Here is a 13,663-nt window from a genome sequence, read left to right on the forward strand (position 1 = left end):
ATTTGACTAAAGCTGTTCGTAATTTCGACCAATTCTTTCATTAGTGCATCATCGTGCACAACCTGCTCCTGGGTTGTTAAAAGTGCTTACAAGGTTTTACCGAAGGCGTCCGACCTTTACGCAAAACTCTTCAAAAATTGCCAGTGGTTGCCAATGCTTTACCTTCTGCCGGGCGATCTGAACCACTTACTGTACTGATTTACCATTGTAAAGTAGCGTGTTTTTAACTAACCTCGAGAAACGAACGCTTATGCATCTACTGACTCGCATCATCGCCGTCTTCCAGTTACAATTGACCTGATACTTACTTTAGTTGTTCTTGTAGGAAACACTTTAGTTAGATTCCTTTGCATCTAGTAAACTCCGGATGATTCATTTTTCTTACTTTATAGTATGCCATCATGTGTTTGGTACCGTCTGCATCGACTTTCGCTTCATGTGTAGTTGAACCGACGCCACAGATTATCTGTATGGAGCATGGCTTCGTTTACAACTACAATCATGTTCTCCTATAAAGACCTGTAGGAATGACAAAAGAGATCTGAGTCGGGTTGGTCTTTATGTGGTAGAATAGAGTTGCTTCCACCTTACTCCGTTTTGTGAGCTATTTTTTCCAGTTACTTATTTTTCCATGTTTACGCTCGTCACGTGATTCCACCTGCCTTTCTCAACAAGCCCACAGGTGAATATGACTTCTCTGCAAAGTCTGTTTTTTCGGAAGTTATGGTGCTGCATTCTCATGCTTAGTTGTGGGAGTTGTGAGTTGTGATTGTAAGTTTGTTCTTCTCAGCGGGCCGTCCAAGGATTTTGTGTTTGAAGTATCATGGGATAAACTTGGCACTTCCAGCCACCTTTGGTACTGTGTTTGTACCTAACCTGCCAACAGTCTGATGTTGACTACATCACCATTCATCAAGTTAGCTACGTTACTTGTTCCGAATAGGCCATTTACCCACTGGGGCTGAGCAAGGCTGTTGAAGGAAAACTGCATGGCCTTATGTGAACCTCCCGCGCCACACCAGCAGATTTCATGATTCTCTCGCAACTTGATGACAGTTCGTACTTTGGTCTTTGTGTTTGTAGTGATTGTGTTATGTGTTCCTGCATCAATTTGTTCCAAAAACGCTCAGTTACTGTTCTCTTTCATTAACTAGAGCGGAAAGTTTGACCATCCGGACAGGACATTCTTTTCTGTTGGTCGGACATGGGATAACTGTCGAAGGAATACTTCGGATGTCAAAGAACTAATACCCGAGTTTTTCTACCTGCCTGAAATGTTCGAAAATCCGAATGGTCTGACTCTTGGGACCACGGAGGACGGGGAGGATATTGGAGTGGTAACTCTACCACCGTGGGCTTCCACTCCGGAGGAGTTTGTTCGAATACATCGGCAGGTAAGATTGGCAACACGTTACACGGATAACCGACGCACATTCGAACGCTGATTTATCTTCACTTTCATGGTTTTATGCCCTTGGCCCTTCCACCCCTAACTGGTGGGGTGATGGACTACCTTGTGTATGTCCCATTCCAAATGGACAAATTTTAGACGATGGTTACCTTCTTCTTCGTACTGCGCAGCTGATGGACTCTAGTGAAAGCTCGACTCAGGTCTGCACGTAAAGGCCATTTAAACGCGAGAAATCTCTTTGCTACAGAGGGATATTGGACCTTTGTACCCTCATCTGCATACCAGTTTGACTTTGACAAGAACCCAGCTGATTCTCTCATCTATCCTGTTCCTAATCAACTACATGTGTTGCACCAGGCCACCTTATGTTTCAGAACATCATAAACGGGGGACTCCACTGGGCTCCAGTTGAGTCTTCCGTTAAAACCAAATTGATATTCAGGTGAGTGCATAAGTCGAATTCAGTGCAATTTGGTTTCAAGTAGAACATAGGGTTAGCGGAAATTGGGCGACTGCGCCTACTTGATGGGACCCAAGAAGGGCGGAAACCGTCGGGTATTGTCGTAAAGTTTCTAGCAACCTTATGAGTATTATGTCTGTACGATATTGAACCCTGTTTTCCCATTACAACTACTTGTTGTTTTATGCTTTCAAGTCTCTTAGTGCTTTCAGTTGTTAAGTAACTGCCTAGGCAGGAAACTGCTGTTATTTTTGTCGATCAGTAACGCAAAACTTAAGGCCAAACCGGCTTTGTCTAACTTCTTGATCGTAACTTCTTGTTTACCTCCAGTGACGTTGAAGTTACCGTTTTCGCTTTGTCGGGAACTTCAGGTGGATCTATTTGGTAAGGTCTACCTTATCAGTCACCAGAGTGAGCACTTTTCTAACTGTCCCTTCTCAGCCAGACCAGCTGCATGAAAAACAGTTAATCGAGGGGAGCAAATATAAGCGGAAATATGGATCAGTGCGTGGATGGGTTTGGCGATAGGGTCAGACTGGAAACACGTAAAGTGAGAGGCATGTAGTGAGCACCACGTGACAGCTGGTTAATCGGACAATTACTCCGCTAAGACAAGTAAGAATAAACCTCCGGACGGTCATCGCGAGTGTCACTGGATGGTCGCCTTATGGTCAATGCCTTCTAACCCGTGCTCTATCGATCAGGTGACGATCCCTCTTTCTAATCACCTTTCTCTTCCATTCAGGCGCTGGAATCAGAATTGGTATCTTGTCAGCTACACCACTGGATTGATCTCATATTTGGCTATAAACAAAGGGGAGCGGAGGCCGTTGCAGCAACTAATGTGTTTCACTACCTTACCTATGAGGGAAGCGTTGATTGGAGCAAGGTAAGTTTCCACTGAAATATGCTAGCGAAGTTTTCCATCTTCGGTGAAAGAATTCCACTCGAATTTCACGATTAAACTACTCTTCCGAAAAGCCGACCAGCTCGTAATAGTAGTCTGTGTGTAATTCATCTAACCACACCTAATGGAACTTTCAAAATCTTAAGTACGGCTGGTTTGAAGGTTCTCAACAGCACATTTAACCAGCAATTTCTTTGAGTCATGCGGATTACGTTCAAGCCCTAACCTCTGGTTATCAGAAAAGTACTACTCGGTTTGACTTGCCTACTCGATTTGAACTTTGAACAGTGTATCAGTAGTCTGCTGTGCATTATGATTTTCGCACCAAGTTCCTTTCATAACCGGGTTCTTACCTTTGGTTTCAAGCTCCGTATTTCGATAAGAAAGCTACCTTACGTCTGCAGAGGATCTGAGGAAATCCGAATAGCTATACCGATCTCCTTGCTGCTCTTATATCCTTGAGCGCTGCTAGTAAACCGTGAACCCAAGCTATTCCACGGAGTTACTATCTGTCGCCTCGTTTTCGAGTACATTTAAAGATGTGTGTAAGGATTTTCTGTCATAACAAGCGTATCATGGGTGGAAATATCGGCATTTTTATTGCTTCCCCCACTTATCTGACTATCGCGTTCGCGTGCCTCGGGGCGATGCCATTATGAACCAAATGCTGCCTTCCCATTAGCCAAGCCTCTATAGCCCTCCAAGCAGCAAGTCGCGTTTTTGAAAGTATCTTCTCAAACCTTTGATGACGGTGTTTGGTGTTGTAGCGTTTTGAAAATGCTGTTAGTGAACCAACGGGACAACTAGAGAGTCAAACGCACAGATCAATCGTTCAACCAATCCTTCGTTCATCATAATGAAATTGGTAGTTAACACCAGATTACTAATGCATGAATGCCTAAGAGCTTGCAGAACTAGCAGGCTTTACGGACAAATCTGTTGGTTATTCACTATGTCGTCTTAAGATGCTGTCGTGACGGTATCTTCAAACAGTTGAGTTGCAGCTAGATACTCGGCAAGTAGCTACACGTTACTGAGTGTGTATATGTAGCGGATGAAGATGCAAACACACGATAAACCCACTCTTGAGTTGAACGCTGAGAACCGTGCTTGCCGCTCACGAGCAATCTATGGAATTGTGCTAGTGGTATATCATAGTCACAAACCAATAACGTTGGTGTGGTTTATTAAACTTAACGTTGCACTCTGTTCACTGTAGTCTCTCGATGGATCGAAAAACAACATAAGGTGTACCGAAATTATGGAAGCTTGCATGCTTACCTTTGTTTGACAAGTGTCACATTTGCATCTTAACTCTGAGACATTTATTGCCAAAATACCAAATGAAGAACTCCTTTCCCCCTAAGTGAATGAATATACCTTCTAAATCTTCTGTAACCTGCACTCTTGAGATATTGTTTTCGGCTAGACATTGTAGTGCTGGTTTCATTGTTATCGGCTCTATTTGGTCTCCATAATGTCAGCTGGTGCGGCATGTTACCTTATTTGAGAAGCGACCGCTGTGCATACCCCAAAAACCGTACTGTGCGCACCTCTTGGCTGAGGGTCCCATACTAGTTGGACAGCAGCAAATTATCCACCGGAGACGTAATTACGGTCACCCCATAGGTCCTCAAGGCTGCTCATTTACCACACAGTCGGATGTTATATAATATACACCTAGTAGTGTGGTAAACCTTGGTAGGCCGAGGTTGTAGAACGTTTATAGTCGTGACGTTATACTCAACGTCATAAAATGCGTTATCACTATCTGGACGCAACACATTTCACACAAGGCCGCTGAAAACCTCGACAGTCCAATACGAAATTTCACTTAACATCTCCGATTCCACCTCAGTGAATACCAGCATGCAGACTGGGAAAAATCAATCATTTTGATCTCTTGGTACATAATTTACCTGTGGCCAGTTAACATGGGTGGTGTTCTAACAAAAACAGGGAGGTTACCATGGGTTGGTTGCGTCATTTGAGATCTTTATCGGGCTATCCTAGCGCAGTGAACTGATTGAAGCGGAATTCCCGAATATGAGTAGAATTGCCGCTTAATTTATAGCTAATTAACTGGATCAGGAATGTGTATTGTTTCGTCTGTCCCATGACCCGGATCTCTTACTGAATGTTTTCCGTTCCAGATAACTGATCCGGTCTTGATCAAGGCGGTAGAAGACCAGATTCATGGATTCGGTCAAACGCCAGCTCAATTGCTGAGAACACCGCATCCCCATCGCAATTCCGCTCTGCACATAGATCCTCTGATGTTTAGTCAGTTGCGATCGGACTTCTGCACGGTTTTCAAGTTCTACTCGAATTCTCCCGTTATGTTCATCAGTTGCCACACGGACTTGTCAAGTTTGCCGTTCCCATCGGTCCTCACAGTAACCGCAAGTCGGACGGCTGTTTTAACTCGGTGGAACAGTGCATCAGCAGGTGTGTATAAGTTAGATTTCCTGAACTTTCTTGAACACCGTCTAGTGACATCTCTCTGATGAGAGTCCACTCGGTGCACATCCGGTGTTCGACGGAAGAGAGCCTATTGAACAGAAGCTGGGCAGCAGTGGATATGCGCCATTTATATCGTATTTCCAACAAACTTCATGTCACTCTGGCAGCTGTGGCGTATCGGCAGTTTGCAACGTTCACCTAGACGGCTAGTCTTCCCAGACGAACTACCCGTAGTAAAGCAAAGCTTACGGCTTGGCAGTTCATCGGTCCTCGGTAGTTTCTTGCGTTGTGCGCGCAGTTACCAAGACGGTTCCGGAAATACCAGCCATACGTCTTTCGTCCTTTTTGTAACTCAGCAATTGAGCTGTTGTTTATGGCTGGAAGAGTTTACCGAGGGAAGCTGGACTTGTGTGTGAAATTGTGATGTCCCTTTCACGTAGATTTATTTGCCTTTAGAATTTTGTGTCAATTACTAATATGCTTGACAAAAGAAATCGTTCAGCTGTAGCATCCTTTCACTGCCTAACTGGTATGCCGCCAGAAGGAAGCATGAGGGCTTGAATACTACCAGGTTGCTCAAGTCGAGACAGGAGAAGTCGAGGTGCAGAGGCCAGGTTCGAACCACCGACCTTCCGGTCAGTATATTCGTGTTCGAACCACAGCCATGTCCTTGTTTTATCCCAGAATAGCTTTTCTTACTGTTCCAAGGTGATGGTTTGGCAACTCATCGTCTATCCGTTTTTTTTCAGAGTGTGTGGCTGCGTTAACTTTTATGGGATCAGCTAGGCATATCCCTTTTTATTGAAGCTTCACTACAGTGAGACTCTGTACTTAATCTTGTCAACTTACTACGTTCCCATCTTTTTTATTTTGTAGACAATGCCTATCAATCTGGTACGTGCACTGGATTTTTCATATTGGTTGTCTGCATCGCACTCAGTCTGTACGCTTTTTGCTTTTTGTTCCTACTCAGTATAAGTCAGTCTCCATCCTATTGCCAACTTCCGGATGTACCATATCATGCAGTCATATGACTTTGTGGATGTTAGGGATTTGTAGTAAATCGTTGAGAATATACAGTAGATCAATAACCCACTTATTCCACAATTTTCCAGTTTACCTTGGTTTCTGCGTGTTTGACTTCATCTTTTGTGAGGCGAAGCTGTCTCTTGTCGATTTCCTTAATGGCACGTGTGTATGTTCGTTTGGTTGGGCAGGTGAGAAGTTGTGTTTATCGATACATTTCCATTAAAAGGCATCCAATCAGTGAGAGTGGAACATTGTTTGATTGCACTTTCAAAACTGTGATATTTGAATTATAAGCTTTTTACTCTACGTTGTGCTACTCGGACTCCAATAACCCCCGACATAGCTGACAATGCTTAGGTATTGAGGTCAGAGGAAAACCCAGGTTGCACAATTTTCGTCCTCCCTTGGCATCGGAATACCCGTATCAGAAAGTAAAGCTAAACAAAGTGATGCCGTATCAAATTTGCAAGGTCTGATGGCTACTCACAAACAACACAGGGATTCGAGGCAACCTCGAATACATACATCTTAGGATTTGTTTCCCATCTAAGCACCAGGATGCGCCCTAACTGATGTCCTCTATGTTGCAAACTAAACGACTCTTTCAGCATTGGTGTTTCTCTGTCGTACTTATTCGGACGTGCCTGTCCCACAGACATCTAGTACAACACCTAGTTTGTTTGTTTGTTTGACTCGTGCAAGCTTCCACCACCATTTTTGACATTACCCGTTCCGCACCTGTTATTCGTTCCCCGATTGGTTGTAAGTATATGGTTCACAAGGCTCTCAACTCATTTATTACTCCAGTTTGTCTGATCACAGTACTTATTAGATCCCTCGTGTTATTCTTTCATCGTTTCAATAACTTCACTATCTCTTGTATCCACAACCTAGCCCGCGCGCTTCCTATTCGTCCTTCGAAATCATCGTCTTCATCTGCGGAGACTGAGGTAACGTCAAGTTCCTCTGGGAAAGTCAGTAACGCCGTAGATGACTCCGAAAATCGTGCGCCTTCTTCAACCAGTGCAACTGACGAACCAACCAGAAAGTCCTCCCACCGCACTGAGGAGTTAGGAGCAGTCACACATGGCGGTACACCTTTGGAAACTCATATTTCCTACTTATTGTCAAATGACTTGCCCTCCTGTGAGTTCATTTTTGTGTTGTATGCTCCTAATAACCACGTATATTAAATCGTGAGTGCCAAAGTGAGATTTAGAGATTCCTTATGGTGATAATTCTGAAAGTCGCAACCGGCTAGCTGCATATTAAAAATGCTTGTGGTAGTGATTAAAGTTCACCAATACTGCGCCAGTTTGTTAGTTCACATCCTGTAACGCACCAGCATTAGTCTCTTGAGCTAGCTCCTGCACGCCCTAGTTTTCAAAATCTAGTGTAGCCTATACGCCTTTGTGCCCTCACTGTCTGCCAGGAAAACCTAATGGGTGAAGCCTTTGATTGATAGTTATGGGTCTAGACGAAGTCTCTACTAACCACCTAGTCGTTCTCTTAGTATTTGGGCGAATTTCGGCTGGAATACTTGAGGTCAGCCCACAGTAACCTCGTTCACTCGGTGTTTTTACCCTTATGGTGGCTCCTCAAGTGGACATGAAATGATTAGCCCATGTTCTGTACCAGTGCGATGCTAATGAAATCATTTATAGCCTGACCTAACCTTTCTAGCATCACCCGCTGGTCGTTCAGATTCCATCTTTGAGTGTCTTAGTAGTCGAATTCAAACAAATCGAATCAATGCCAGTTATGTCAGTCTTTGTTATATGGCTCAGCTGCGTCGTTCCAGTGTATCGCTGCCGAGTCACTCGAATGAAGCGTATAAATATTCTCAGGTCGCTCACTCTTATACATAAACAGCAAATTGGTTCGATCACGCTGGAGGACGTGCAGTCATTGAACAGGCCACTTACAATCCAGGGAGAGACACTCGAAGTTGTGGAGCGTCTCACTTACCTTGTAAGTTGTATTGAGACTGAGACGTCTTCAGATGCTCGGCAATCTTTGTCTCAGGACCATTGCTCGTGTGGTTTGGTGTCGGGAAGTTCGCTGGGGCAATTAAAAAGAAGTTTTCGGTTGTCCAATCGGGACCTCCATCGAAGAATGTGTCCAGCAATAGAAGCTGGTTTGTTATGCCGTGTATTGCGTATGCCGAACCGTCGTTTGCCGAAGAGAGTACTGTTTTCCGTGTCAAATTCAGAGTGGCAGAAGCAGAGAGGTGGCCACCTCTTCACGTAAAAGAGATTAAGAAACGTTTGGGTGCTGTCGGTGCTACTCACCTTCCAGGATGGGGACCGCGTGATCCCCACTGCGCCTGGTTGGAGACACTACAAGATATCACTGCCAACCGATGTCAATGGCGTCCTTGTTGTCAGCTTCTATCCAGAATGAATGAGTGCTTGCAGAAGTAGGCACATCGGAATGATTGTAGTAGGCTAGCACTAAGTCCCTTCTCCGTCCACCGTTGTTCTTTTCTTCACAATAAGCCTTTCAAATAAATCATGGTTGTGCGGAAGTGAAACATCGGTGTTGCACACTGATGTCATGCAGTCGATGATGATGCGGGGTTGTTTTCGGACCACAGACCTGTTTAGTAGCTTGTGCCACAAAAGCCGAGTATTATCCATCTTAATCATGTCGTGGGCAGTCGGTACACTGATGAGTAAAAATTGGTCATTCACACTTCCTCACCTGAGATTGTTTTAGTTTTCGCTTCACATGTTTTGTATACCGCTCCGAAACTAAATCTAGCCACTTTCCCGGGCTTTTCGAACATAGTAACCTTGGGTATCTTACTTCATAGTATCTGCAGCTACTCCAAAGATGCAGTAATGGATGATCGCTTTCTTGCACATATGGATACGTGCTTTTTGTCCGATTCATTTTGAGGCATGCCAATTGAAAATCGTCTGCACAAAAGCCAAAAACTTATCCCTCAGTAGTTGACAGCCCTACTCTCATTTGGTTTGTAGCTCAACACATTTCACCGCATGGTCACTGTCTTGGTGAGAATTTTGATCTCAATCTCGAAGTCCAAAACCAGCAGTTTGCGACGATCCTGGATAACCGGGTGTTGCTTGTATGCGGTTACGACGATTCCTCATTCCGACTATACTCTATGGAAACTGGTAAGTTGTCAACCCTTTGCTAACACACAACAAGACGAATCTCGTACCTTGACCTTTCTCTTTCTACTTGAAACATTTTGTTTTCCACCGTTTTAGCTCACTTTATTCAAGCAGTCTACGGCCATTTTGATATCGTCACCTGCATTTCCCACTCCGAATGTCAACCCGGTGATCATTGCTACCTGGCTACTGGAAGCCGCGATTGTACCGTAAAACTGTGGATCTACAACACACGCCGCCTCGCTGTTCTGGGCGACCGAGGTAGTTCTATAAAAACAGTAACGTTTTGTTCTATATCGATGATATACGTCGATTCTCTGGTACCACTTGAAGTTATCCCTCTTTCCTTCCCACTGTTTCCTTCTTTTGTAACAGCTAATGGCCATGCATCAGCTTTGGTTACAATTATTGGACATGAAACGGAAGTAACATCCGTCAGTGTTTCTGCCGAATTGGGACTGATTATTAGTGGATCTAAAGGTATGCCTTCACCTCTGTTCTCAAATCTGCTAGGGTAACGGCGACACTAGGATTTTATTGTTTCCTAATTTTCAGTTCTGCTGGTCGCGATTATGTTTTCCGAAAACCAAGGACGAATCAGATATTCTGGTTTAATATGCTTTCTCGAGCGAAATGCGTTTCTCTCCATCTCACGCTTTTTGTGATCCCTGTGGATATAACACGCCTTCCCTTATCTTTAACAGCCGGAACTTGCCTCTTGCACACCACCCGAGGTAAATTGCTTCGTCAGTTGGTGACACTATCTCCTGTCAACAATCCACAACCGGACAACTCAGAGAACACTCCTCTTTCCATCAGTGCCCGTCCTCCGATTCGTCTTGCATCCTATCATCGTGAGGGCTATCTGCTGGTCCAAATTGGCTCCACTACTTTGAATTTGTACACTCTGAATGGCAAGCTAATCAAATCCAGTGATCTAAACCATTTGGCGGCGGTCACAAACTATGAACTAACTGCTGTTGTGTTCAGTACCTGTGGACGCTATTTGTTGGTTGCAGGTAGTGACGGGGTCGTTTGGGTACTGCATAGTCATAGTTTGGCTCCGATTCACACATTTCCCCGTTGCGATGCTCCGATCCGGTCCCTCACTGCCGCGAAAGCACAACGGTACGTCCTTACGCTAATGTTCCTGTCTATCTGACAGATTGATACTGCTGAATCCTACAGAATCGCTTTGATGCTCACTACTTGCAATTTCTATGTTGCTTCATTTAGGATCCATGCATCTGAATCTATTCCCGAAGGGGATTACAAGAAACCAAGTTAGCCGATCTACAATGATTTACCCTTGTCTTCGAATTTCTGGGTATTCCAGTCTTGAAAGGCGTCATTTCTAGCTTAATAGGACAAAATCTTAAAATCCGAACGTCGTTGACCATTGACGAAAGAACAGTGAGAGTTGTTTCTCGAAAAGTCAGGAAGCGCCAATTCATTGGGCAACACACTAACACGTCTGGTACCGAGTGACGTCATATCCTGATAGAAACTTTACAGTTTACTGATCATTTCAGATACTACTATACTCCTCGGTTGTTTAACTCAAACTCCTCTCATGGTCGCTTCATGGAACCATGAGCTTGACTGCCTCGTTTTCCAGTTCAAGTAACTTCAGTTTTCACGCATCACTTAGCCACAATACAACACAATGCCGCACACAGCCAAACCCAGTTTGCAACCTGTTTGCTTTTACAATATTTTCAACAATCCTGTAGGCTGTTTTTTTTACTGGGTACTACGGCCAGGACCTACAAAACTCAGTATGAAGGTCACCAGCGATGTATGTTTTCACCAAATGAATGTCCCACAATTAATGGTCATCTTGTGCACCAAAACTGCAAAATACCTACTGCTTTCACTCGTCTCATCTCACCTTCTCGTTATGAGCTACTTGCCTCTTAACCGGTCGAGACCCAGCACATCTCGACTACTTGTTAGGTCTTGGGGTTTCTGTTCAACATGCTTTGTTTCTTTCGGAAGAACTGTGACCCAATATGCACGTTTTTAATCGGTTTCTCGGCTGATCCCATATTTCTCGTTCTTTCTTTGTAGTTGCTACCTTATGTCCACTCGACTACAGGTTATTCCACACCCTCACCGTGGTAATACCAACGGGAAAATTTCTCCAAAATACTGTTCTCATTGACTATTTTATTTGCCTTTCACTTGTTATTGGTCGGCGGTGTGTGGTGCTGATTGCCCGTCTACTCGACGTGTTCAATGTGGCATCTACCTTGCTTGAAAAACTTGGGTCATCAGTTGGCGATTTTGAACCTGACCTCTTCGGTCCACCCAGACCAGTGGGTTCAGTCAGCATAGAGCTAACTCCGAGTGGGTCTTCCAGCGCTATTGGGTCAGATTCATACGGAAACTGCTTTGAGCTACCCTACCAACATTTATTCTTACCCACACCACTACATCGCGGAATAACACACTGAACCAAATTTATTGTAGGTCGTAGCACTCCTCTGTCTGTTTGTCGACTTTGTCCCATTTAATTTGATGTGCTACTGCAGTACCTGGTTAGCAGTATGTATCGATGTGGTGATTTTTCATTGATGTTGCCACTGACTGTTCACGAAAGGCCTGGATATCTCCCTTGTTTCCTAATCTAAATTCAACTACCTGTGATCGGTGTATGCACTGAGCGGACTGGCTCAGGTTAGAATGGATGTAGCTTGTGGAAGGCATCGACTAGCTTCTGAACTAGAAATTGTGTTGAACCAGTTGAACCTTGTGATCATCCGCGGGTGAATTGCACTATCGGGGATTAAGTCAATCTGTACCGGAAGTACCAGCACACGGTTGTTTATTTTTTCAAGGATCATGGCGTAGCAGCACCAACCTGTGTTGCTTCATCCAGGTACTAACTGGTTTGTAGTAAATCACTGGTTCTTTTTTTCTGGATGAGGAGGACATTTGTTGTTCAGGCTTATCCGTCGAGCGAATTGCGTGGAGTAAATTGCGCTGACTGAAACTTTTTCGAAGTTCAGAGCATAGCAACCGTAAACTGATGATGTCCCCAAAAATTGATGACGAAAGGTTTTCAAACAAATTGCGAAGTTCGGTGAGCAGGTCAACAGTCACCTGATTTAAAACCTAGTCCAGCTTGATTTGTCGCAGTTTACATGTAGATACTGGTACCTACGTTTTGATACATCACAAGCACTCCTCGTGTGACTTCGAATTCACCGACTATTTTTTCGGTTTTCTCAGATTCCTGTTGGTTGGTCTCGCAACTGGTTCACTGGTCGTCTTCTACCTGGACTTCAGTCGTTGGCACCATGAGTTTCAAGAGCGCTACTCCGACTAGTTCCCGACAGTTTTGCCGCCGTGATAGCTATGGTATATGTCCTCGGCCTACTGATGAGCATTTGTTTTGGGTTCCCATTCCCAAGCAGTGTGGTTACTTTCGTTCATTTTTGTGATCATATCAACACATTCCTCTTTTTGACTTATCGTGTTTTTGTGCACCCACATTTGTTGTCTCTTTTGTATCTGCACTTCTTGAGGCTGTCACTCTTCATCTCGTGAATACCCGTGATATGAGTAAATCGTTAATGGACAATGGTCTTCTCTCGAAATAGGTCCGAAATAATGTGGCTGCTTGAGGGTAGCTCAGATCCGTATCGGGTTCTCATCGCATAAAGTTGGTGCTTTCCCGAAAGATCTTTTCCTCAGCAAACCCTCGGCAATGTATCACTCCCTGGGAGACTCAACGGCTAGCCTTCTTAGTCATAGCATAGCGTGCGATTGTCATCCCCGAATAGAGAGCTCAACTACTTTAGATCTGGTCCACTCTCATCCTGTATTAGGTATTAGCGAGATCCGCTTGCCCCCTCGCCGCTCGCAAGGGATGATTGTTCTGGACTGACGTGCCTACTTACCCAACATGTGCAGCTTCCCGATCTGTTGTTTCCTGGCCACCAACGTAAGTCGTCGGCCAAACGGAGTGCGGTTTCTCAAACCGGTACAGTCTTGTCTATTGTTACTGGAAAACTGCTTTCACGCAAGCAAACTGCACTAATTTTACAGTTGGTGGTCAGATTGGTTGGTCGCTGATCCTAAGTTTGTAGTCTGAATCCCCAAGTACTGAACCATTGCAATAAAAATGCGCAAAATCTGTCCCCGCTGGGTATCTCCTTCATTGGCTTGTCTTCACGTTATGGGAAACCGTGAACACCGATTTAATTTCAAGTTGAACTCGACTGGTAGCTACGTGAACATAGACAGAA

At 44.4% G+C, this 13,663-nt stretch overlaps 1 protein-coding gene across 1 annotated transcript in view; it reads left to right on the forward strand.

Moving 5' to 3' along the window:
- T265_12542 (hypothetical protein) overlaps positions 1-12,995 on the forward strand; it is a gene marked incomplete at both ends in the record, with an annotated part of 63,399 nt that extends 50,404 nt beyond the window's left edge. The window contains 12 exon segments of the mRNA XM_009164266.1: positions 1,155-1,394; positions 2,617-2,760; positions 4,932-5,228; positions 5,698-5,770; positions 5,813-5,991; positions 6,946-7,032; positions 7,038-7,416; positions 9,255-9,410; positions 9,507-9,671; positions 9,786-9,890; positions 10,115-10,538; positions 12,645-12,995. Coding sequence (XP_009162530.1) covers positions 1,155-1,394; positions 2,617-2,760; positions 4,932-5,228; positions 5,698-5,770; positions 5,813-5,991; positions 6,946-7,032; positions 7,038-7,416; positions 9,255-9,410; positions 9,507-9,671; positions 9,786-9,890; positions 10,115-10,538; positions 12,645-12,741 — 2,346 coding nt within the window.
- Positions 12,996-13,663: the final 668 nt, after the last annotated feature.

Source organism: Opisthorchis viverrini (assembly GCF_000715545.1).
Source record: "Opisthorchis viverrini unplaced genomic scaffold opera_v5_4, whole genome shotgun sequence".
Lineage (NCBI taxonomy): Eukaryota > Metazoa > Platyhelminthes > Trematoda > Opisthorchiida > Opisthorchiidae > Opisthorchis > Opisthorchis viverrini.